Source organism: Loxodonta africana, chromosome 1 (genome assembly GCF_030014295.1).
Source record: "Loxodonta africana isolate mLoxAfr1 chromosome 1, mLoxAfr1.hap2, whole genome shotgun sequence".
NCBI lineage: Eukaryota > Metazoa > Chordata > Mammalia > Proboscidea > Elephantidae > Loxodonta > Loxodonta africana.
The window spans coordinates 168,490,924-168,516,379 of record NC_087342.1 but is presented as its reverse complement, the minus strand read 5'-3'; the positions used below and the strand labels follow the sequence as shown (position 1 = coordinate 168,516,379).

The 25,456-nt window shown below is 36.7% G+C and overlaps 1 protein-coding gene across 12 annotated transcripts in view; it reads left to right on the top strand.

The window, feature by feature from the left end:
* HACE1 (HECT domain and ankyrin repeat containing E3 ubiquitin protein ligase 1) overlaps nucleotides 1-25,456 on the top strand; it is a 111,885-nt gene that overhangs the window by 1,495 nt on the left and 84,934 nt on the right. For 9 of the 12 annotated variants that reach the window (XM_023543336.2, XM_023543321.2, XM_003404321.4 and 6 more), the window contains exons 2-5: nucleotides 15,540-15,594; nucleotides 16,538-16,627; nucleotides 17,434-17,538; nucleotides 22,415-22,490. In XM_023543336.2, coding sequence (XP_023399104.1) covers nucleotides 15,540-15,594; nucleotides 16,538-16,627; nucleotides 17,434-17,538; nucleotides 22,415-22,490 — 326 coding nt within the window. Of the gene's footprint in view, nucleotides 1-8,117; nucleotides 8,160-15,539; nucleotides 15,595-16,537; nucleotides 16,628-17,433; nucleotides 17,539-22,172; nucleotides 22,284-22,414; nucleotides 22,491-25,456 lie in introns of those variants that run through there. The other 3 variants (XM_023543349.2, XM_023543341.2, XM_064289261.1) reach the window with 2 other exon arrangements.

Here is a 25,456-nt window from a genome sequence, read left to right as displayed (position 1 = left end):
TTAAAGATTTACAGCTTTCGAAACTGTGGTGGGCAGTTCTGCTCTGTCCTATAGGGTAGCTATGACAGCAATGGGTTTGTTTTCTTTCCAGCTTCCACCTATGAATAATTTCTTAAGACCCCAGTGGCATAGTGGTTACGTGCTACAGTTGTTAACCAAAAGGTCAGCAGTTCGAATCCACCAGATGCTCCTTGGAAACTCTATGAGGCAGTTCTACTCTGCCCTGTAGGGTCGCTGTGAGTCAGAATCAACTCGATGGCAATGGATTTGGTTTGGTAGCTTTCTACTGTCCTTTATTTTCTATAGTCAAATTATTGGTATAGGTTGATGAAGAGGATTGCATGTAGAGTTGACATTGCGGTTTGTGTAAACCCAAACTAAATGAAACCCAGTGCCGTTGAGTCGATTCTGACTCATAGCAACCCTACAGAACAGAGTAGAACTGCTCTGTAGAGTTTCTAAGGAGGGCCTGGCGGACTTGAACTGCCAACCTTTTGGTTAGCAGCCATAGCAATTAACCACTGCGCCACCAGGGTTTCCGCAATTTGTATGGCCTGGTTTAATTCTGATATTTTTTAATTTAAATATGAATTAGAAGACTTTGATAATGTACTGTTACCTGGTTTTAAAAGTAATACCTTTTCATTGTACAAAATTTGGCAAAGAATGAACAGTAAAGTAAAAAAATTTTGTAATTCCACCACCCAGTAATAAGCAGTGCTAACATTTCCTTAAAGAGCCCTGGTGGCGCAATAGTTAAGTGCTCGACTGTTAACAGAAAGGTCTGTGTTTGAATGCCACCCAGCAGCTCTGCTGGAGAAAGACCTGGTGATCTGCTTCCATAAAGATTTACAGCCTAGGAAACCGTATGAGGCAGTTCTACTCTGTCTCATTGGGTCACTCTGAATTGGAATCGACTGGATGGCACCTAACAACATTTTCTTTATTTCCTTCCATTTTTAGCTTTTGTATCTGTTTTCCCCTCTCACTCTACCAAGTTAAGATTGTACTGCATAATAGTCTTTTAATTTACCTTTAGAAACATTATAAACTTTTTGTATCCTTAAATATGCCTTATGATTTTGTAGGATGCATGTAACATGCTGAATCAATTTTTGTTTTTATAACTGGTTTTATGAGGGCCATCTTTGTACTTAAGACTTAGTCTGCCTTTTAAAATATTTCCTTAGGGTTAATCCCTAGGAGGAGAATTACAGGATCAAATTATAGGCCCTGGGTATCATTCTTCCAATTTTTTCTTTCTACCAGCAGTCTGGGAGTGCCTGGGAACTAGAGTATTACAGTTAAAAATACAACTTTTTCCATTTTGCTAAGCAAAAAATGTCATCCTGTTTACATTTTTCTTTGATTATAGTGAATTTACACATTTTGTTCCTTGAATTTAATTCTCTCTCTAACTTTTGATGAACGATTTAGAGTTCTCTGAGCTTGATTCTTCTAAGTATTTCATGCATACCAAAACCAAACCCACTGCTGTTGAGTCGATTCCAACTCATAATGACCCTATAGGACAGAGTAGAACTGCCCCAAGGGGTTTCCAAGGCTGTAATTTTATGGAAGCCGACTGCCATATCTTTCTCCCATGGAACGGCTGGTGAGTTTGAACCGCCAACCTTATGATTAGCAGCTGAGCACTTAACTGCTATGCCACCAGGGCTCTATTTCATATATAGTGCATTCCAGTTGTCTGTGGGTCGTACAAATGATTAATGCACTTGGCTGCTAACTAAAAGATTAGACGTTTAAGTCTACCTAGAGGTGCCTCAGAAGAAAGGCTTGGCAATATAATTCTGAGAAATCAGCCATTGAGAATCCTATGGAGCACAGTTCTAAACTGACATACACGGGGTCACCATGAGTTGGAGTCAATTTGACCACAACTGGTAAAAAACATTCTAATTATAATAATCCAGAGACACTTGCATTTTAGGGGTTGAACAGAAGCTCAGAGACTTCTCATAATTTAGGAAATCAGATATTTATTTTGCCTTGTTAGAATTCAGCAATTAATAAGCATCTAGTTGGAACAAATTACTAAGGTTAGAAAATATTTAATCATCTTTTATCTTAAAATTAACTTTCTTGCATAGGACGACACTGCAGGTAAGTGATTTACTGAATTGGATACTGGAAGTACACATTTATGTTTCTTTGGGTTGATGAAAACCTAAGCATCACCACAAAGTCATGGACAGCAGATTGAGTCATTTCTAGGCAGGGCTAAGATAGGAATATTTTTGTGAGAGAGAAAAAGAGGCAAAGGAAAAAACATTACTATTTTAGGAATATGAATTCTCAGTGACATTAAAAGATAGGTTTATATCACTTATATGGCGAAAATAGCCTTACACTACTGCATTTTCTGTGAATGTGGTTTGTTTAATAAAATAATAGAACTTGAGTCTTTTTAAATATGTTTGAATGATGATTAGAACAATTATCAGTTTTGAATAGTTGCTTCCCTCTCATGGATTGAAGAGGAACAGTACGGGATCCGAACTCCTTGTTCTTTAAAAATTTTCTTTTTAATAGTTGAGTTCTAAACCTTTACCTATTAACAAAAAATGGCAATATATCTGATAAAGGGAGATATTGAAACTTTTGTCGTTACTCTGAAAACTTCAATTACATACCCAATCCTCAACGTGCTTCAAGAAGGAAGCATCTGACAGCAAATTTATTTCTTCCTTAGTCGCATTTCTTGGATCCTGTCCTTGTGAGGTGTGTTTTTAATACAGTGCTCAATAGAGCTTAATTAAAAAAATAAGAGCCACATTGAAATTTTATTAAAAACAGAAATAGAGATCCTCTTACATTTTAATATAAACACCTTATAAAAAATCCATCGTGATCCTTATAGTGTTATGTAGTTCTTATGCTCACTAAAAATTATGTACTACCTTGATTTAGAACTTCATATTCATTAATAAGAGTGTTTATAACTATTTATGAGTGTATTAGTGATGTAACTGAAAATGTCATGGTTTGAAAGTTCATATTTTTTATAGGGGTGTGTTTATATGAAAGATAAAGATAAGGGAGGCTTAGTGCAGTGTTTTTCAGTGACTTATTGGTAGCTATTGAAAACAATTTTGTAGGTTGCAGTCAGCATTAAAAAAGAGAGAAATAGAAGCATGTTTTAGAGTGTACTGGATATAATAAGTATTGCTTTATATAGTGTATACCAGGTTGCACTGTAAGATGTATTTAATGAGGACTTTGGAATCAGGCAGGTTTGAATTCCAGAGCAGCCACTTACTTATGTGTGACCATCACACAGTTGTAACGTAACTTCTTAGTGCTTCAGTTTTCTCATTTATAAAATGGGGATAGTAACAGTACCTTCCTCATAAAGTTGTTGTGAGCATAATAGAGGCGATGCATGTAAAGTGTTTAAAACAGTGCCTTTAAAATAATAGCTTAAAACATGTTGGCTGTTAATAGGATTATTTATTATTTTAGTTTTTGTAGTGAGAGAGTTATTGCCCCTTACATTATGAGCATGTGACTGTTGACGATGACTAAATTTCTTTTCATGCATATTTTACTTATCCAAAAAACCAAATCTGTTGTCGTTGAGTCGATTGTATCATAGGACAGAGTAGAGCTGCCTCATAGGGTTTCCAAGGAGTGGCTGGTGGATTCGAACTGCCAACCTTTGTTAGCAGCTTTAGCTCTTAACCACTGGGCCACCAGGTCTCCTATATACTCAGAAATAGTAAAATAACGAATAAAAATATGAGGAAATGGTAATAACATTTTCATTTCTCCTGTAAATTTATTTCTAAGTATTTATGTTTTTAAAAATAGTCACAATGCCATTATCATAGCCAAAGAAATTAAGAATATTTTTTAATAATCATTTTTTATTATAAAAAAAAACTTAGTCCATTTTTCCCCCCTCTAAAAATTGTCTCAAAGTTCTTTTCAGCTGCAAATCAAAACTACAATGAGATTCCATCTCACTCTAACAAAGCTGGCATTAATCCAAAAAACACAAAATAATGTTGGAGAGGTTGTGGAGAGACTGGAACACTTACACACTGCTGGTGGGAATGTAAAATGGTACAACCACTTTTGAAATGGATTTGGTGCTTCCTGAAATAGCTAGAAATAGAACTACTGTGTGATCCAGCAATCCCACTCCTTGGAATATATCCTAGAGAAATAAGAGTCTTTACACGAGCAGATACATGCACACCCATGTTCATTGCAGCACTGTTTATAATAGCAAAAAGATAGAAGCAACCAAGATGCCCATCAACAGATAAATGGATAAATAAACTATGGTATATTCACACAATGGAATACTACGCATCGATAATGAACAATGTTGAATCCATGAAACGTTTCATAACATGGAGAAATCTGGAAGACGTTATGCTGAGTGAAATCAGACAATTGCAAAAGGACAAATATTGTATAAGACCACTATCATAAGAACTGGAGAAACAGTTTAAGCAGAGAACAAAATACTCTTTGATAGTTATGAGAGGAGGAGGGCGGGAGGAGGGGAGAGGAGTATTCACTAATTAGATAGTAGATAAGTTTCATTTTAGGTGAAGGGAAAGACAATACACAGTACAGGAGAGGTCAACACAAATGGACTGAACCAAAAACAAAGAAGTTTTCTTAATAAACTGAACACTTCAAAGGCCAGCATAGCAGGTGTGGGGGTTTGAGGACCATGGTTTCAGGGGACATCTAAGTCAATTGGCATAATCTATTAAGAAAACATTCTGCATCCCACTTTGGAGAGTGGTGTCTGGGGTCTTAAATGCTAGCAAGTGGCTATCTAAGATGGATCAATTGGTCTCAACCCTCCCGGAACAAGGAAGAATAAAGAACACCAAAGACACAAAATAATTATGAGCCTAAGAGACAGAAAGGACCACATAAACCAGAGACTACATCATCCTGAGACCAGAAGAACTAGATGGTGCCTGGCCACAACTGATGACTGCCCTGACAGGGAACTCAACAGAGAACCCTTGAGGGAGCAGGAGAGCAGTGGGATGCAGACCTCAGATTCTCTTAAAAAGACCAGACTTAATGGTCAGACTGGGACTGGAGGGACCCTGGAGGCCATGGACCTCAGATCTGTTAGCCCAGGGCAGGAACCATTCCAAAGCCAACTCTTCAGACAGGGATTGGACTGGAATAGGAGATGGAAAATGATACTGGTGAAGAACAAGCTGCTTGGATCAAATGGTCACATGAGACTATGTTGGCAACTCTTGTCTGGAGGGGAGATGAGAGGGCAGAGGGGGTCAGAAGCTACCGGAATGGACATGAAGGGAGAGAGTGGAGGGAAATACTGTGCTGTCTCATCAGAGGGAGAGCAATTAGGAGTGTGTAGCAAGGTTTATGTAAATTTTTGTGTGAGAGACTGACCTGATTTGTAAACTTTCACTTAAAGCACAATTAAAAAAAAAATTCAGGAGCAGAAAGACAAGGAACCTATTTAAAAAATAGGCAAAGACTTGAATCTCCTAACATGATCAAATGATCAGTAAGCACATAAAAAGGTGCTTAACACCATTAGTCATTAGGGAAATGCAGATTAAAATCACAATGAGGTACATACCCACTAGGAGCCCTGATGGCACAGTGGTTAAGAGCTCACCTGCTAAACAAAAGGTCAACAGCTGCTCCCTGAAAACCCTATGGGTCAGTTCTACTCTGTCCTGCAGGGTGGCTGTGAGTTGGAATTGACTCGTTGGCAATGGGTAGTAGTAGTAGGATGGTTATGACCAGAAAAGTGGAAAACAAGAAATGTTGGTGAGAATGTGGAGGAATTGCAACCCTCATCCATTGCTGGTGAGAATGTAAAATGGTGCAGCTCCTGTGGAAAGCAATTTGGAGGTTCCTCAAAAAGTTAAACGTAGAATTACCTTATGACTCAACAGTTCCACTCCTAGAAATACACCGTAAGACTCAAAAACAAGGACTCATACAGATACTTATACAACAGTGTTCGCTGCAGTGTTATTCCTAATAGCCAAAATTTTGGTTGGAAAAAACCCAAGTGTCCATTAAGAGATGGATAGGTAAACAAAATGTGGTATGTATGTACAATTCAGCCATAAAGAGAAATGAAGTTCTGATACATTTTATGATATGGATGGATCTTGAAAACATTATGCTGAGTGAAATAAGTCAGACACAAAGGGAAATACTGTGTGATGTCACATGAAATATCTAGAATAGGCAAATGCATAAAAACAAAAGCTTATTAGTGGTTACCAAGGGATGGGGGAGGGGAGAGTAAAGAGTTTAATGCTTAAGGGGCACTGAATTTCCATTTGGGGTGATGAAAAACTTTTGGAAATGTAGAGCGGTGATGGTTGCATAACATGGTGAATTTAATTAATGTCACTGAGTTTTATACTTAAAAATTGCTAAAATGGTACATGTTCTGTTGTTTATCTTTTACCACAATAAAATTAAAAAAAAAAATCCTCTTAGAGTTGGTTTGTTTGAATCAAAATCCAAACAAGGTCTACACATTGTATTTGGTTGATTGGTCTCAAGATTTTTTTTTATTTGTCTTTTTGTACTTCAGATGAAGGTTTACAGAACAAACTTTCTCATCAAACAGTATGCACATTGTTGTATGACATTGGTTAACAACCCCATGAATGTCAACACTGCCTTCTCAACCCTGGGTTCCCTATTACCAGCTTTCCTGTTCTCTCCTGCCTTCCAGTCCCTGCCCCAGGGCTGGTGCACCCTTTTAGTCTTTGTTCCATGGGCCTGTTCAGTCCTTGGCTGAAGGGTGAAACTCAGGAGTGACCTCATTACTGAGCTAAAAGGGTGTCTGGGGGGCCATACACTCAGGGTATCTCCAGCCTCTGTCAGGCCAGCAAGCCTGGTCTGTCTTTTTGAGTTAGAATTTTGTGTTCTACATTTTTCTCCAGCTCTCTCCGGGACCTTTTATTGTGATCCCTATCAGAGCAGTCAGTGGTGGTAGCTGGCACCATCTTGTACTGCACTCAGTCTGGTGGAGGCCGTGGTAGACGTGGTCCCTTATTTCTTTGGATTAACCTTTCCCTTGTATCTTTAGTTTTCTGCATTCTTCATTGCTCCTAAAGGGGTAGGACCAGTGGAGCATCCTAGATGGCAGCTTACAGGCCTTTAAAACTCCACATGCTACTCACTGAAGTACAATGTAGAACATTTTCTTTATAAACTATGTCATGCCAGCTGAGCTAGATGTTCCCAGAGACCATGGTCCCCACAGCACTCAGCCAAGCAATTTGCTCCTTCAGGGGGTTTGGATGTGTCTGTGGAGCTACCATGAGCTTGCCTTCTGCAGGTTGTGCTGGCTTTCCCGATATTGTGTACCGTTTTACCCTTCACCAAAGTTATCACTTACCTATTCTTTATTATGGAAACCCTGGTGGCGTAGTGGTTGAGTGCAACAGCTGCTAACCAAGAGGTCAGCAGTTGAATCCACTAGGCGCCCCTTGGAAACTCTATGGGGGCAGTTCTACTCTGTCCTATAGGGTTGCTATGAGTTGGAATTGACTCAACGGGTTTGGTTTTTGGTTTGGCATTCTCTATTAAGTATTTTTCCATTCCCACCGCTCCGCTTACTTGTAACCATCAAAGATTGTTTCTTTTTATAGGTAAACCTTTTCATGAGTTTTTGCAGTAGTAGTTTCATACAATATTCGCCCTTTTGTATTGACTTATTTCACTCAGCATAATGCCCTCCAGATTCCTCCCTGTTATGAGATGCTTCACAGATTCATTGTTGTTTTTTATTGTTGTGTAATACTACATTGTGTTGTATGTACCACAGTTTATCCACTCATCTGTTGATGGGCATCTGAGTTGTTTCCATCTTTTTGGTTTTCTAAACAATGCTGCAGTAAACATGGGTGGGTGTGCATATGTTTATTTGTGTGAGGTGTGAGGACTCTCATTTCTCTAGGGATATATTCCTAGGAATGGGATTGCTGGATCATATGGTATTTCTATTTCTAGCTTTCTAAGGAGGTGTTGTATCATTTTCCAAAATCGTTTTTATCGTTTTGCCTTTCCACCAGCAGTGCATAAGAGTTCCGATCTCCCCGAAGCCTCTCCAACATTTGTTATTTCCTGTTTTTTTGATTTGTGCCAGTAATACCGAGGTGAGATGACATCTTATTGTGGTTTTGATTTGCGCTTCTCTTTTTTTTTAATGGCTAGCTAGAAATCGTGAGCGTTTCCTCGTGTGTCTTTTGGCCACTTGAATGTCGTCTTTGTTGAAGTGTCTGTTCATTTCCTTTGCCCATTTTTTAATTGGATTATTTGTCTTTTTGTTGTAGAGGTGTTGGATTTTCTTGTGGATTTTCGAGATTAGACCTTTGTCTGATTTATAATAGCCAAAATTTTTTCCCAGGCTGTAGGTTCTCTTTTTACTCTTTTGGTGAAGTCTTTTGATGAGCATAAGTATTTAATTTTTAGAAGATCCTAGTTATCTAGCTTATCCTCTGGAGCTGTATGTTGCTGATTGTGGTTTGTATCCTGTTAATGCTGCATAGTAGGGCTTCTAACGTTGATCCTATTTTTTCTTCTGTGAACTTCATAGTTTTGGGTTTTATATTTAGGTCTTTGATCCATTTTGAGTTAGTTTTTATATATGGTGTGAGGTATGGGTCCTGTTAAATTTTTTTTGCAGATGGACATCCAGTTTTGCCAGCACCATTTGTTAAAAAGACTGTCTTTTCCCTGTTTGATGGACTTTGAGCCGTTGTCAAAGATCAGGTGACCGTAGGTGGATGAATTTACATGTGAGTTCTCAGTTCTGTTCCATTGCTCAATGTATCTGTCGTTGTACCAGTACCCGTCTGTTTTGACTACTGTAGCTGTATAGTAGGTTCTGAGGTCAGGTAACGCGAGTCCTACTTTATTATTTTTCCTCAGCGATGCTTTACTTGTCTGGGGCTTTTTCCCTTTCCATATAAAGTTCATGATAAGTTTTTCCATTTCTTTAAAGAATGTTGTTGTTATTTGGATTGGGATTGTGTCTGTAAATTGTTTTGGGTAGAATTGTCATTTTCACAACATTGAGTCTACCTATCCATGAGCATGGTTGGTTTTTCCATTTATGTAGATCTGTTTTGGTTTCCTGCAGTACTGTTTCATAGTTTTCTTTTCATAGGTCTTTTACATCCCTGGTTAGACTTATTCCCAAGTATTATTATTTTTTTTTTAGGTGCTGGTATAAATGGTATTGTTTTCCTTATGTCCTTTTCATCGTTCTCTTGCTGTATAGGAGTCCAACTGATTTTCGTATGTTTATCTTATATCTTGCAACTCTGCTGAATCTATTAGTTTTCTCATGGAGTCTTTTGGGTTTTCTATGTATATTATCATCTGCAGATAGGGAGAGTTTAACTTTTTCATTACCAATTTGGATGCCCTTTATTTCTGTTTCTTGCCTTTTTTCTCTAGCTAGGACTTTCAACACAGTGTTAAATAGGAGTGGTGATAGAGGGCATTCTTGTCTTGTTCCTGTTATCAAGGGAAATGTTTTCAGGCTCTCTCCATTAAGAACGATGTTGGCTGTTGGTTTTGCATACATGCCCTTTATTATGTTGAGAAATTCCCCTTCTATACCTATTGAGCGTTTTTATCCGGAACAGGTGTTGCACTTTGTTGAATGTCTTTTCTGCATTGATTGAGATGATCATGTGATTCTTTTCTTTCCTTTTTTTATGTGGTGGATTATGTTGATTGATTTTCTAATGTTGAACCATCCTTTCATACCTAGTATGGATCCTACTTGGTTGTGGTGTACTATTTTTTTTTTGATAAGATGCTGAATTCTGTTGGCTAGAATTTTGCTGAGAGTTTTTGTATCTATATTCATGAGAGATATTGGTCTGTAACTTTCTTTCTTTGTGGTGTCTTTGCCTGGTTTTGGTATGAGGGTTATGCTGTCTTCATAGAATGAACTTGGAAGTATCGCTTCCTTTTCTATGTTCTGAAATAGTTTGAGTACTGCTAGTGTAAACTGTTCTTGGAATGCCTGGTAGAATTTTCCAGTGAAGCCATCTGGGCCAGGATATTTTTGGTTGGGAGTTTTTTTTTTTTTTTTTTACTATTACATTTTCAATCTCTTTTTATGGGTCTGTTCAAATTTTCAACATCATTTTGTGTTAGTTTGGATAGGAACTGTGTCTACAGAAATTTGTCCATTTCCTCTAGGTTTTCAAGTTTGTTGGAGTATTTCATAATACCATTAAGATCCTTTTTATTTTAGTTGGGTCTGTTGTAATGCCCCCCGTTTCTTTTATTTGGGTAATTTGAGTCCTCTCCTGTTTTTTGTCAATTTAGCCAGTGGTTTGTCTGTTTTCTTGATCTTTTCAAAGAACCAACTTTTGATTTTGTTGATTCTTTCTGTTGTTTTTCTCTTGTCTATTTCACTTTTTTCTGCTCTGATCTTCATTATTTCCTTTCTTCTGGTGGCTTTGGGCTTCTTTTGCTGTTCTCTTTCCATTTGCTCTAGTTGGTGCCTAATGTTTTGATTTTGTCTTTTTCTTTTTTTGATGTATGCATCTATTGCTATAAATTGACCTCTGAGCACTGCCTTTGCTGTGTACCAAAGGTTTTGGTATGATGTGTTTTCATTCTTGTTTGATTCTAGGAATTTTTTTTATTCCATCTTTGATTTCTTCTATTACCTAGTGTTTTTTAAGGAGGGTGTAATTCAGTTTCCATGTAATAGATTTTTTTTTTCCTTACTCTTTCTGTTGTTAATTTCTACTTTGATGGCATTGTGGTCAGAGACCATGCTTTGTATTATGTCAGTGTTTTGGATTTTGTTGAGGATTGGTCTGTGGCCTATTCTGGAGAATGTTCCATGTGCATTGGAAAAGAATTTGTACTTTGTAGCTATGAGGTGGATTGTTTTTTATATGGCTGATTGTGCTCTTTAGCTCTTCTGTTATCTTTGTTGAGTTTCTTTCTAGATCTTCTGTCCTTTACTGAGGGTGCTGTGTTGAAGTCTCCTGCTAGTATTGTGGAACTGTCAGTTTCTCTTTTCAGTGCTGTTAGAGTTTATGTATTTTGGAGCCCTGTCTTTGGGTGCATAGATGTTTCTTATGGTTAAGTCTTCATGATGGATCGTCCCTTTAATCAGTATATAGCGCCCTTCTTTTTGTCTTTTATGGTGGATTTTGTTTTAATGTCTGTTTTGTCAGAGAGTATTGCCACTCCTGCTCTTTTTTGGAAGTTATTTGCTTGATATATTTTTTCCATCCTTTGATTTTTAATAAATTTATGTCTTTGTTTCTAAGGTGTGTCTCTTGTAGACAATATATTGATGGAGCCTGTTTTTTTTTTTTTTTTTTTTTTTAAATCTGTCACTGTCTATGGGTGCATTTAGGCCTTTTACATTCAGTGTAATTATTGATAGGTGTGAGTTTATTGCTGTCATTTTGTAGTGCCTTTTTTGTGGTGCTAATATTTTCTTTGTTCCACTTACTCTCCTGTGCTGAGTTCCTTTTGTTTGTGGATTTCTTTTGTTTTTGTAGATTTTGTTTTTATTGAGACTTTATGTTTTTCTTCTTTATTTTGATGAGTAAGTTTGTTGACTTTTTTTGTGGTTACCTTGAATTTTACTCTTATGTTCCTAGGTTTGAACCAGTCTATTTTTCCTTGTTATCACCTTGCCTTCCTCTCCATTAGAAAGTTCTATACCTACGTTGTTTATTCCCTCTTTTATTGTTCTGATGTTGATGTCATTTACAGATTAACCTCTCTGGTTCCCTGTTGCAACTGTTTTGGTTTTGGATAGTCCTTGACAGTTCACTTCCTAGGTTGGTATCTGGCAGGGACAATCTTGCATCCTAGATTCAGGCTGTTGTCTGATGTTGTTTCCTCTCAAACCGAAGGACACCCTTTTAATAATTCTTGTAAGTTTGGTTTGGTTTTTACATACTCCCTTAACTTCTGTTTATCAGGAAATGTTTTCATCATTCATGATATTAGGGAAGTTTTCTGTCAGCAATTCTTCAGACTTTATTAGAATTTCACCTTTTTTTTTTTTTTACATTTAATGTTGTTTCCTGTTTTAGGATCCATTCCAGGACCTCACATTGCATTTAGTTGTCATGTCACCTTTAAACTGTGATTGTTCCTCAGTCTTTCCCTGTCTTTCATAGTCTGGAGACTTTTTAAGAGGACTGGTAAGGTATTTTGTAGAATGCCTGTTCATTTGGGTTTGTCTCAAGTTTTCACATGATTAGATTGAGATTTTGTATTTTTGGCAAGAATACTACAAAAATGATGTCCCGTTCTGAGTGACATCATATAAGGGCTGCATGATGTAGATATGTGTTCTTTCTGGTGATATTACCTTGATGACTTGATTAAGATGATGTCTGCTGGGTTTTCCAGTATAAATTTACTATTTTTCCTTTGTAACTAATTTTTGATAATATGGAAATATGTTGTTTCTCCTCAAATTTTCACCTATTAATTTTAGTATCCATAGTAACTTCACAAGGGCTAAGTGGGAATTGTCAAGGTTGCTTCTCTGTAAATACGTATTATTTAAAACTGTAAACCTCTAGAATGCATTGAGAGATGATCATTAGTAATATGTAAATAGAAAACAGTAGCTGAAAAATGCCTAAGTATAATATGGCATCATAAATGTTCTTGATTTTTAACCTTTTCTCTTAGATCATGTTTTGAGTTTGTTCTATAAAAGACATAAACGAAAGCCCTGTAAAATAGTGTAACCAAAATCCGCTGCCATTGAGTCAATTCCAGCTCGTAGCAACCCTACAGGACAGAGTAGAACTGCCCCATAGAGTTTCCAAGGAGCGTCTGGGGTTCAAACTGCTGACCTTTCGGTTAGCAACTGTAGCACTTAACCACTACACCACCAGGGTTTCCAAAATAGTGTAAAGTGATATGTAAATATAAAGTTTTAGTACTGGTTTGTAGAAGCTTCTAAAGGAATTTCTTTTGTTAAAAGAAGAAAGTACTATGCTTATGTAAGATTTTAAAATTATTTTAGCATGTTGTGTTGTGGGCCATTGAACTGATTTCCATGCACAGAAACTTTATATGTAGAACTGCCCAATAGGGTTTCCTAAGCTGTAATCCTTTTTTTTTTTTTTTTAAGAACATACTAACAGAGCTTTTATTGCTTAGGGTTTTTTTTTTTTTTCCTTGTGCTTTAAGTGAAAGTTTACAATTCAAGTCAGTTTCTCGTACAAGAACTTGTACACACATTGTTATGTGACCCTACTTGCCGTCTCCACAGTGTGACAGCACACTCCTCTCCACCCTGTATTTCCTGTATCCATTCAAGCAGCTTTTGTCCCCCTCTGCCTTCTCATCTTGCCTCCAGACAGGAGCTGCCCACTTAGTCTCACGGGTCTACTTGAGCTAAGAAGCACACTCCTCACCAGCATCATTTTATGTCTTACAGTCCAGCCTATGTCTGAAGAGTTGGTTTCAGTTCTGGGCTAACAGTCTGGGGGCCATGTCCTCTTGGGTCCCTCCAGTCTCAGTCAGACCAGTAAGTCTGGTCTTTTTACTAGAATTTGGGTTCTGCACCCGTCTTTTCTCCTGCTCCATCAGGGACTCTCTGTTGTGTTCCCTATCAGAGCAGTCTTTGGTGGTGGCCAGGCACCATCTAGTTCTTCTGGTCTCTGGCTGATGGAGTCTCTGGTTTATGTGGCCCATTCTGTCCCTTGGGCTTATATTTTCCTTCTGTCTTTGGTGTTCGTCGTTCTCCTTTGCTCCAGGTGGGTTGGGACCAGTTGATGCATCTTAGATGGTTGCTTGCTAGCTGTTAAGACCTCAGATGCCACTCCCCAAAGTGGGATGCAGAACATTTTCTTAAGAAACTTTGTTATGCCAATTTACCTAGATGTCCCCTGAAACCATGTTTTCCACACCTGCCCCTGCTACTCTGTCCCTTGAAGTGTTTGGTTGTATTCAGGAAACTTCTTAGCTTTTGGTTTAGTGCAGTTGTGCTGACTTCCCCTGTATTGTGTGTTGCCCTTCCCTTTACCTGAAATAATTCTTGTTTTTACAAACCTGGTGGTGTAGTGTTAAGTGTTACAGCTGCTAACCAAAAGGTCGGCAGTTCAAATCCACCAGATGCTCCTTGGAAACTCTGGGGCAGTTCTCCTCTGTCCTGTAGGGTCGCTATGAGTCGGAATCTACTCGACGGCAGCAGGTTTTTTTTTTTTTTAATCTAGTTAGTGAATAACCTTCCCCCCCGCCCCCGCCATAACCAGCAAAAAATGTTTTCTTCTGGGTTTGAACTTTTTTTGAATTCTTAAAATAGTGGTCTTATACAATATTTGTCCTTCCGTGACTGACTAATTTCACTCAGCATAATGTCTTCCAGATTCCTCCATGTTATGAGGTGTGTCATGGATTCATTGTTGTTCTTTAGCGTTGTGTAGTATTCCGTTGTGTGAATATACTGTAATTTTTTTTTATCCATTCTTTCATGGGCACCTAGGTTGTTTCCATCTTTTTGCTATTGTAAATAGTGCTGCAGTGAACATAGGTGTTCATATATCTATTCATGTGAAGGCTCGTAGTTCTCTAGGATATATTCCAAGGAGTGGGATTGCTAGATCATGTGGTAGTTCTATTTCTAGCTTTTTAAGGAAGTGCCAAATTGATTTCCAAAGTGGTTGTACCATTTTACATTCCCACCATCAGTGTATAAGTGTTCCAGTCTTTCCACAACCTCTCCAGCATTTATTATTTTGTGTTTTTTGGATTAATGCCAGCCTTGTTGGAGTGAGATGGTATCTCATTGTAGTTTTGTTTTGTATTTCTCTAATGGCTAATGCTTGTGAGCATTTCCATGTGCCTGTTACCTGCCTGAATGTCTTCTTTGGTGAAGTGCCTGTTCATCTCCTTTGCCCATTTTTTAATTGGGTTATTTGTCTTTTTTGTTGTTGAGGTTTTGCAGTATCTTGTAGATTTTAGAGATTAGACACTGATCAGATTTGTCTAGGCTGTAATCTTCATGGGAACACATTGCCAAGGTCTTGTCTTCTGCAGAACTGCTGGGTGGGTTTGAACTGCTGACCTTTCAGTTAACCATTGCACCACCAAGGCTCTTTTCTGTTTTAGCATGCGTATCTTTAATATTCATATATTCCTAAAATTCATATATGCAAGTAAGTATGATAAAGCATGAAGTCTATAAACATCTCTTTGAAAGTAATTTTGGTTGTTAAAGCTGCAGAAAATATCAAGTCTGCAGTTTTCCTCTTAAATCCTTAAGCTGAGCACTTTTGTGAAGATACAGAGGGATAATCAATATGAGGGATAAGAAATTGTATACTTTTGGAAATTTTTTAATACCTCTGGTATTCTGCACTACTCTGCCCTTCTTCCATTTCCTCTCCTTGGGTTTTACAAGGAGTTAAGACAACTCTACAGTAATCTTTATTATCACCCTTTGGAAAAATTAGTTATAGAATGGGTGATTTGGCATATTTCTGGAGGAAATAATTCTTCTTCTGTTTTTTACTCAGATAATGAAACTGCTGTTTATACATTAATGCCAATGGTTATGGCTGATCAACATAGGTAGGTGCCTGTCTTACGAATTTATACTTTTTGGGGAAGTAAAAATTACCTAAATGTTAGACACACATGCACGCACACACACATGGACACACGCAGAGTTTGGAGGTAGATTCAGAGCCTGTGTGTCGTTTTCAATCCTCGGCTTCTTTCGTAATTTTGGTGTTGCCTTGGAGCAAGTTACTTAACCTCTTTGTTAAAATTTCCTGCCTGTGAAATAAGGAATAAGATTTTCTCAGATCTATATTATCTATAAAATTCTATGATAAAGAGATTTTCCAAATGAGTTAGAGATCACTACTAATCTCTATTAGCAGAAGGTTAGGGCTAAGGGACAACTTTTTTCTTAATCCATTACTACTTTGATGTTCTTTTCATTGGTATAGTGTTGACACTCCTTTACAGAGGCGTGTATGAAATACACCTGGCTGCATGATGGAGTGTTACACTCGGAGAGACATATCTTTGTTGTGGTATAATGAGAAGAAAGTGAAGAGAAACTATATTTTGAAACAAGTTCATACATGATTTTTGCTTTAAATTTCCTTTTTGGTACAATTAAAAAAAATTTGCCTGATTTTCTTCATTTGGCCAACATTTATATAGGTTGGCTCAGTTTTCTGAAAGGGGAGTAGCCAGCCCTACTCCTTTTTTCCTTCTAGAATTCTGGGGGAGCCAAGCTAACTTACTGCTAGCTGTCCTCAGAACACTGCCAGAGAAGCAAGGGAGGAAACCTTCAGTACCAGTTAATTGGTCTTTATCCTTTTTGGGTGACACTATGCTGGCTGCAGTGCTACACCTAGAGAGTAGTGCCTTGTTTCTGGTTGATGTCAGATAGAACCTTGTGAACAATTGGTAAGAGTAGCTAAAGAGCTGTTAACTTGATTTATTATGTTTTTATAAAGGATATTATTACATATTGACTCTTAATTTTCTTTTGGTGTAGGTCTGTTTCGGAACTACTATCAAATTCAAAGTTTGATGTCAATTATGCATTCGGACGTGTGAAAAGAAGCTTGCTTCACATTGCAGCAAAGTAAGACCGAAGATATTTTGGGTTAAACTCTGGTCTAGAGTAAGGATCACCAAGCTTTGAATCATTGTGCCATCATAGTTGTGGAGAGAGATAAGAACAGATAGCTGAGTGGTTCTTTATCATGTTTTTGGCTTAGTATGCTGTACCTGCCTTCTTAACTCTAGATAAATTGTTAACTTTGGGATTGGACTGGTAAAAAAGAAAGTCTCATATTGTCTTCGCTTGTTTTGAATCAGTTCAGAGTGGGTTAGGCATTGGGATTGTCATTCCTGGATGTACTTACAAGGTACATTCACCAAAATTTTCCTGTATAAGATTTTCAGTGTAAGATTTTTCAGTAGGGTACAATGAGGGTAATTCTAGTTAGCAGCTGTATAATAATCTGTTAACTGCTTATGAAGTCACTGGCTTTCTATTTTTTACCTAGATAGGAGAATGATTTTTATACATAGTCTGCCAGTGTAATCAGTCAATCAGCTAGTTGATATCTAGCCTTTTTTCAGGACTTAGGTATATTGCAATTAATCATTCTTTATATATTTGGCTTCTGGAAGGTTAAAAACATTGAGAGTACAGTATAGTTTCTTTATAAGCTAATACTTATTTTACCTTGCCTGAACTTCTCAAATTCTTCATAGTTTTCATAGTAGAAGGTACTGACTTGAAAGTAGAGGATAGTTACTATTTGTGACAAAAGTTAAATTATAGGCAAATATGGACTTTACACATAGAACTCTTGTTTTAATTCAGCTATATAAACTATGGTTATTTGTTCAATGTATCTGAACTGTCTTTTAATCTTTTAGTTGTGGATCGGTGGAATGCTTGGTTCTGCTTTTAAAGAAAGGAGCAAATCCTAACTATCAAGATATTTCAGGCTGTACACCCCTTCATCTGGCAGCTAGAAATGGGTAACTGTTTTCTTTACTTAAGTAGCTTAAGTTGTCTTATCAGTTGTGGCTAACAGTATTCAAGGCTCTCTACCTTGATTTGGTGATTTTTTTTCCTTCGATAGTTGTGTTGGAGAAACACTATAAAAACGATGTGCTTATTTTAGTTTTATGTAACATTTTTTCTGTGTCAAGGGTACTATTGATAAGTCTGTTCTTTCTTCTTTTAAATGGATTTTTGGGTCATTATACTTAATTTTTAAATAATTATCATTTTAATAATTTATTGTTTACTCATGTTTTTTCTTAAAAATATATTTGTGAAAGTTCATTATTACTTATATTATGACATTCTATTTTCCCAGAGGCATAATTTTCACCTTTCTGCTTTCAGTGTCCTTTTTCTTGCTAATCTTTTGTCACCCCTAACTCCATGCCTTATTTTCCAGATTGTTTACTTAGTTAATTTTATTAATGGAATTAAAGACAAAGTGAGTATGGTTACACCCAGTTTATTTTGTAATTATTTGTACCAGAGTAATTGGATACTTTTCTGTACCTTGCTGGCTAAGGGTAGCTTACTCTTTTCAGTGCCAAAATTTTTTATTTTAAGTATGTTTAAAAAAAAACCTTTCTATGTCAATAATGTGCTTATTAGCCTTCTTCAACAGAATAAATACTGTTTAAAATTTTTATCAAATATATTATTCCTGTTATAAAAATAGGAAAAGTAAAAAATTTAATATGACATATTGGATATATTTTTGCCTTTTCCTAATAATTCACGTCATCATTACGAACATCGTTATGTTATTGTGTACTATTTTAAACATTACCACTTAATGGGTTTTCACTCTCTTTTTTCTATTTTTTTTTTTGTCAGGAATATCAGAGGTCATATCTTATGTCTGCCTCTGCCACTTATTATTCCTTTCCTAAAACAATAAAATGTTTTATTGGTCTGAGAAACTAGACCAAAATGGTTGGAATTATGTTTGAAATGAAACAGTGTAGATTTTGATTCAGGGTTTGAGGAACTTTTATTTATAAACTTTTTAAGAACACCAAAACTTCTTTATGAAATTATATTCCTATTTTGTCTCTTCACTTGGTTACTCTTAAAGATGTTTTTGTTTCTCATTCTGAACTGGGATTTTAGATAGTTGAGGTGGGTGTGGAGGTGAAACGGATATAGGACTAAAATTGTTTCCTCATTTTGGGGCCACATATTTGCATCTATGGAGTAAAACCAAACCGACCCACTGCCGTTGAGTCAAGTCCGACTCATAGCGACCCTATAGGACAGAGTAGAACTGCCTCATAGGGTTTCCAAGGAGTGCCTGGTGGATTCGAACTGCCGACCTTTTAGTTAGCAGCCATAGCTCTTAACCACTGAGCCACCAGGGTTTCCATCTGTGGATTAAAGAGGGACCACAAAGACAATGATGTTTATCATGGAAAGAGAAAGGCATAGTTCTTGGACCCTACCTGGTATGCCCCACTTCCAGATTTAGCATGTGATCCAGTTTAATTGTCCACTGTTCTAACAGGTAGTAACATGTTGATTAAACAATTGTGTTTATAATAATTAGCCACATTAGGTATGTCACGCCCAAGGTCATAGAGTTTATTCATTCCTTTGCTGATTGACCTCACGTCCAAATACATTATCCAAAGTGCTCTTTGAAAATGGTTATATATCTTAGTACTGTGTCTCAGCAACTGTAAATGAAAGGACAGATTGGTCCACTGTCATTTTGGTAGGTGACTTAGATGGGTTCAGTGTGAGGATCAAGAAACAGGTTTTAGACTTGAAGGACAAGATGTTCTTGGTCTGCCAGAAAGACTTTTCTGGTACTTTTTTTTTTTTTTAAATCACTCTGTCAACAGTAACTGAAAGGGACCATTACATTTTATATGTGAAGAAATAGGAAGTAATACATGATGCACATGGCAAGTCAGTAAAAAAGAATGATAAAAGTTCATGGCCCTTCCTCTAATTTAGATGCCTTTTTTGTTTCTGTAAGATTACTTTTGACATTCAATACCTTAATATTTTGAGGAGTTTTATTATTTATTGAATGAGTACCTTGTACAACTTACAGGTGATTAATAAATGTTTGCTAAATGACTGAAATACTTACTGTTACCTTCTGTAACTTCTAATGTTTTCAGAAATAGCATTTTACTATCATTTATGATTTTAAATTTTGTTTAGACTGAAGGAGAAGTCCTAGAGGAATTGTGCCCCTTTGCTGGCTCACCTGTTTTTTCGGGTTAGCTTTTTGTTTTCCTCCCTCACCTATATTTCTCTTGATCTGCTTTAGTATTTCTCTGTTCACCTATTAGTGCTGTACCAGATTGCCCTCCTTGCCAGTTCAAGCCCTGTTAAGCTGTCACAGGGCACTGGATGACTGAGCTCTGTGTCATTTTTGTTACCATAAACTTCCCATAGTTGCTGTAGTATCTGAACAGGAAAATAGATGCTTTCTTGCACAGGGAAAGCCCGTGTTGCTCACGATTGTATGAGAATGTTAAAAGGGAAGATTTAAGAATTACTGTGCATTCTTGGGCTGCGTATTGGTCAGATTTGAAACAAGGCTTTTCTTTATATTTTGATCTAGATGTGATCATATCAGAATCTAGGGCAGAGCTCATGTGTTAGTTAATTTAGCTCTAAATCTTTGTGAAATAGGTGCTCACCTAGTGGTTGTTTTGGCTTATTCATATTTGAGAAAGTAGCAATGATGGTTGTTAAAATAGAAAAAACAATATATTTTTCTGTTACGCCTCCTTGTACCTTTTAAATTCATTTTTGGGAAGGGTGAGCATTATGGATTGCTGCTTTTCTTCAGTGACCTCTACCCTAAACACCTTTGTGGGCCTGTTTGTCTGATTCCTTTCTCAAGCCCTCTCTCCCCCAAATTAACTATAGATTTTGGCAATATGTGGAGGATCCATGTCAGGCTTTTGAATAGGTTTTAGAAATCCAGCCGTATGGGTAACAGACACACAAACATATTTTAAACAATGTGGTTATTTTAGTAGGACTGTCTGCCCTGTTGTCTCACTATTATTGAAGATTTATTTCCTGAGGTTTTCATAACAGAGTTAGATGGAGGAATTTTGTAAATGTTTGAATTTACAGGTTTAGTCAGATTCCTTTGATTTTAACGTTGATTTTAAATGACAGTTAACTTCATTTCAGGTTCAGAAATCAAAGCAAGAAAACTAGTTTCTTTTAAAAGGCATATTCAATCAATAAAAATTTAGCTCTTATAAGATTGAATATTCATAAATAGTTTCATAGAGTTATTATGTGCCTGTGTTGAGTGTTGAATTTGATTAAGGAAATATGATATAATCCATGTCATAAAGAAGTTTATGATCTAGTTGAGTAGTTTATGTGTATGTACACATACACATATGCAACATTATATGGTATATATAGAAGTTGTATATACAATAGTATGTACAGTATTATATAGATGTATATGTTATATATATAGTATATGGTATATATACTATTTTTTTTTTAATATGGTATATATAGGAATCCCTGAGTGGTGAAAGTGGTTAACACGCTTGGCTGCTAACCGAATGGGTGTAGGTTTAAGTCCATCCAGAGGCATCTCAGAAGAAAGACCTGGTGATCTACTTCCAAAAAATGAGCCATTGAAAACCCTGTGGAGCACAGTTCTTCCCTGACACACGTGAGGTTGCCATGAGTTGGGTCAACTTGATGGCGCCTGTATTTTTTTATAAGCTTAATATATATGTGTGTGTATATATAAATATATATAGAGAGAGATAGAGACAGTGTGTGTTTGTGTGTAAAACCATTTTTCAGCTAAATCGTAAACTTGTTCATGCCACGGATTGTATCATATTTCCTTAATTAATTAGTACTGAACGTAGTTAAGCATATATGTCCACGTACTCACACGTGTGTACAATACAAGGGAGTTCACAGATGATTACAATATGACTGATAGCACAAAAGGTGAATCTTCAGAGTATGAGGCTTCACGTAGTTGACAGGAATCTGTACAGGCTTCGTTAATGAAGGGGATTTGAGATGAATATTGAATAGTAACTAGGAATGGCTCAGGGTGAGAGAAAACATTGCAAACCAATGAAGTAAGTAAGGGTACACATAGATATGCATGATACTAATATTGTGGTCATGTTTTTATAACCTGTAGGGTTGGTATGAGTCAGAATTGATTCGATGGCAGTGGGTTTGGTTTTTTGGTTTTTATAAATCAGTGTTAACTTTTAAATATTTTGCAGTCATGAATGTAGGACATAAAATCAGGACATAATTTTGCTACATCCATTTCCCATCCATTAAAATCATATTGTCTTATATTTCCAACGAAGATTGCTGTTCCAGATATTCAGTCAACACTAGAAATTGCTCTTCATTTTGAATGATGAATTTGTCTCAGTGACTCGAAAGCCTGATTGTGCTATGTCTTTATCTGATTATCTTAGAGCCATAGTAACAATTTTGTGTTTTATTTCAAATGTTATAGAGTTCTTTTTTTTAAAATATTATAGTTATGGTGTGATATACCATCAGCTAATGTTGAATGTAGTTAGTATTTTAGTAAAATAATTGTCATTTGTATATTTTGTTGTTGTTAGTTGCTGTCGATTTGATTCTGACTCATGGCGACCCCATGTGTGCAGAGTAGAACTGCTCCATAGGGTTTTCAAGGTTGTGACCTTTCAGAAGCAGATGGCTAGTCCTGTCTTCCAAGGTACCTCTGGGTGGGCTTGAATCACCAACTTTTTGGCTAGTTGTCGAGTGCTTAAATGTTTGCACTACCCACAGACTCTGTATATTTTTAGTACCCATTAATATGTTGTGACTATCTCTTTTTCTTTTCAGGCAGAAGAAATGTATGAGTAAATTGTTAGAATACAGTGCTGATGTCAACATTTGTAACAATGAAGGCCTTACAGCAGTAAGTGCTAATAATTTTATCTGAGATTAAAATATTTTGAAGAATATAATATTTAAGGTGAAGGTAGTGCCAAGGATAGTACAAGTGTTCTTGCAGGTTACTTCTGTAGTAATTAAGATGTAGAACAGTTCGAGATACAATTTTTAGCTGCATTTATTAAGATATGTTATAGTTTCTTCTCTTTCTTTTTAAGTTTATTTTAGGTTTAAAGTTTATTCATTTCTTTTTAAGTCTTATTCCCTTTCTTTTGTCTCTGACTTTCAAGGGTCTTTTTAGCAGCACATCTGTCAGGGTGTGTGATGAGTTCATTATAGGGGAACTGTTATTCATTATGTCTTTTAAAATATTTTAAGTATCTTCATTGTAGAAAAATTGGAAATAATAACTAGACAGAAAGGGGAAAAAAGGTCACGAAGGCAATGATTACCTGTATTCCTGCACCCAGAGATAATCACTGTTAACATTTTGGCCTATATTCTGTCAGACTCGTTATATCTTACTTAAGCTAGTAATTCCATCCATTTTGTCATACCACTTTTCAAAACTAAGGTAATATATTTTTGACACACAGATTTTATAGGGAGGTGGTGTGGAATATTGCTTAAGGGATTATTGAGATCCCCAGATTTTAACCAAATTGTTATTATTTGATAGAGGATTATTTGTTTTAGAGATAGATATAAAATAGAATTATGTGACTAGTAAGAAATTGTTTGAAGTATGGCAGAAGATCTTAAGTTTTAGTTTATTAAATTTTACCTTCCTGTGACAGAATTTGTAGATTTTGGATGTTTAAATTTGTGAGTAAAGAATAACATTGATCATTTTACTTCCCATGCCAGTTTTCCAGTGCTTTTGATTAAAAAAATTTTTTGTGGGGGTGGGTGCATATAAAAACAGCTCCGGTAAGACTTGATTTATTCTGTGAACGACTTATAAGAAGATAAACTCAATCATGTGAAATGAAAGTCACTGACACTCCTTGTTCTGTGAGCCAGTATGTTAGGTAATTATATAGAATCCACAATTCCTGTGAAAATTCAGATTTTGTTAGTATATTAATGATACAACACCATCAACTTTGTAATTCTGAAGATCCACAGGACACTTTGTTATGTGGTAGGTGCCGTGGAGGGTTATAAAACCGTGGAAATGGCATAGACCTGTCCTTAGGACACTATTTAGTATAGGCAAGATAAGGTGTCCAATGTTGACACACTCTGTTTAATCATAAAAGTTTTCATCAGCTAATTCTCCTCCTTCACTCCTGAATTTTAAGGGAGGTGGGGTAGAAAATTTTTATTGTGTTTTTGATAAAGTTTACAAGCAAATTTGATTCGCTTTTAACAATTTCTACACACACTGTTCAGTGACATTGGTTACATTTTCCACAGTGTCAGCGTTCTCATTAATTCTGTTCTCGTTGTTCCGTTCCCAGTAATTTAGTTTTCCTGCCCCCTTACCTTCTCATCTTTGCTTTAGAGTAATTGTTGACCATTTAGTCTCATATAGATGACTTCTTAAAGGAGTGCAGTGTTCTCAGGTGATGTTCTTTATTTTTTGAGCCAATCTGTTATTTAGCTAAAGTTTCAGTTTAAGGTTTTAAGAGTATCTCAGGGCATTAGTCCCGGAGAGTCCTCTAGTCTCAACTGGTCCAGTAAGTCTGGACTTTTTAAAAATCTGAGCTCTGTTCCACATTTTTCTCTTATTCTCTCAGGATCCATCTATTGTGGCCCTGATCAGAACAGTTGGTGGTGATAGTCAGGCACCATCTAGTTCTTCTGGTCTGAGGGTGAGAGTGTGGTTCGTATAGACTATTAGTCCTGTAGACTAATCTCTTCTCTGAGTCTTTGGTTTCCTTCTTTCTCTTTTGCCGCAGACATGTAGAGATCAGTACTTGTATTTTAGATGGCCTCTTGCAAGCTTTTAAGACCTCAGACACTGCATCATGCCAATTGCCTGAGTTGTCGCATAAGACTATAGTCCTAAGCCTTCAGATCCAGAAAACCAATCATGCAAGTTGTTTAGCATATCTAAGAAGCATCCATGCATGCACACATATACATGTATATAAACTTACGTATGGATATATCTGTATGTGTACACATACGTACAAACATAATGCATATCCATAAACATGAACGCATATATACATATGTAACTATACATGCACTTTTTGGTTTTGTTGGTGTTGCAAATTATGTTTGTCATATCCTTTACCAAAAACATCTTTTTCAATTTTGTACTTCTTAGTGACATCATTTACTTCAGTCAAGTTGTGTGTACTTCACCCACATTGGGTGCTAAATAATATTTGTATTTAACAAAATTATTCATCATATAGTTTAGAGAGTCAAATGATTCTACAAGGCTTGCTATAGAGAACAGTTCGTTGACCTTCCTTCCCTACCCTCAAACTTCCCATTCCCTAGGCAATCCCTCTCAACCATTTTAATGGGTTTAAAAATTTTATCTCCCTGTATCCAAATAGGGGAAACCCTGGTGGCGTAGTGGTTAAGTGCTACGGCTGTGAACAAAGGGTCGGCAGTTCGAATCCGCCAGGCACTCTTTGGAAACTCTATGGGTGGTTCTACTCTGTCCTGTAGGGTTGCTATGAGTTGGAATTGACTCGACGGCACTGGGTTTGTTTTTTTGGTTACCCAAATAGGAAACCCTGGTGGCGTAGTGGTTAAGAGCTGTGTTTGCTAACCCAAAGGTCAGCAGTTCTAATCTACCAGGTGCTACTTGGAAACTCTGTAGGACAGTTCTACTCTGCTCTATAAGGTTGCAGTGAGTCTGAATCAATTTGACGGCAGTGGGTTTAGTTTTGGTGTTATACCTAAATAAGGAGCCCTGGTGGCATAATGGTTAAAGCACTTGGCTACTAACCAAAAGTTTGATGGTTCAAATCCACCAGCCACTCTGCAGGAGAAAGTTGTGGTAGTCTGCTTCCATAAAGATTATGG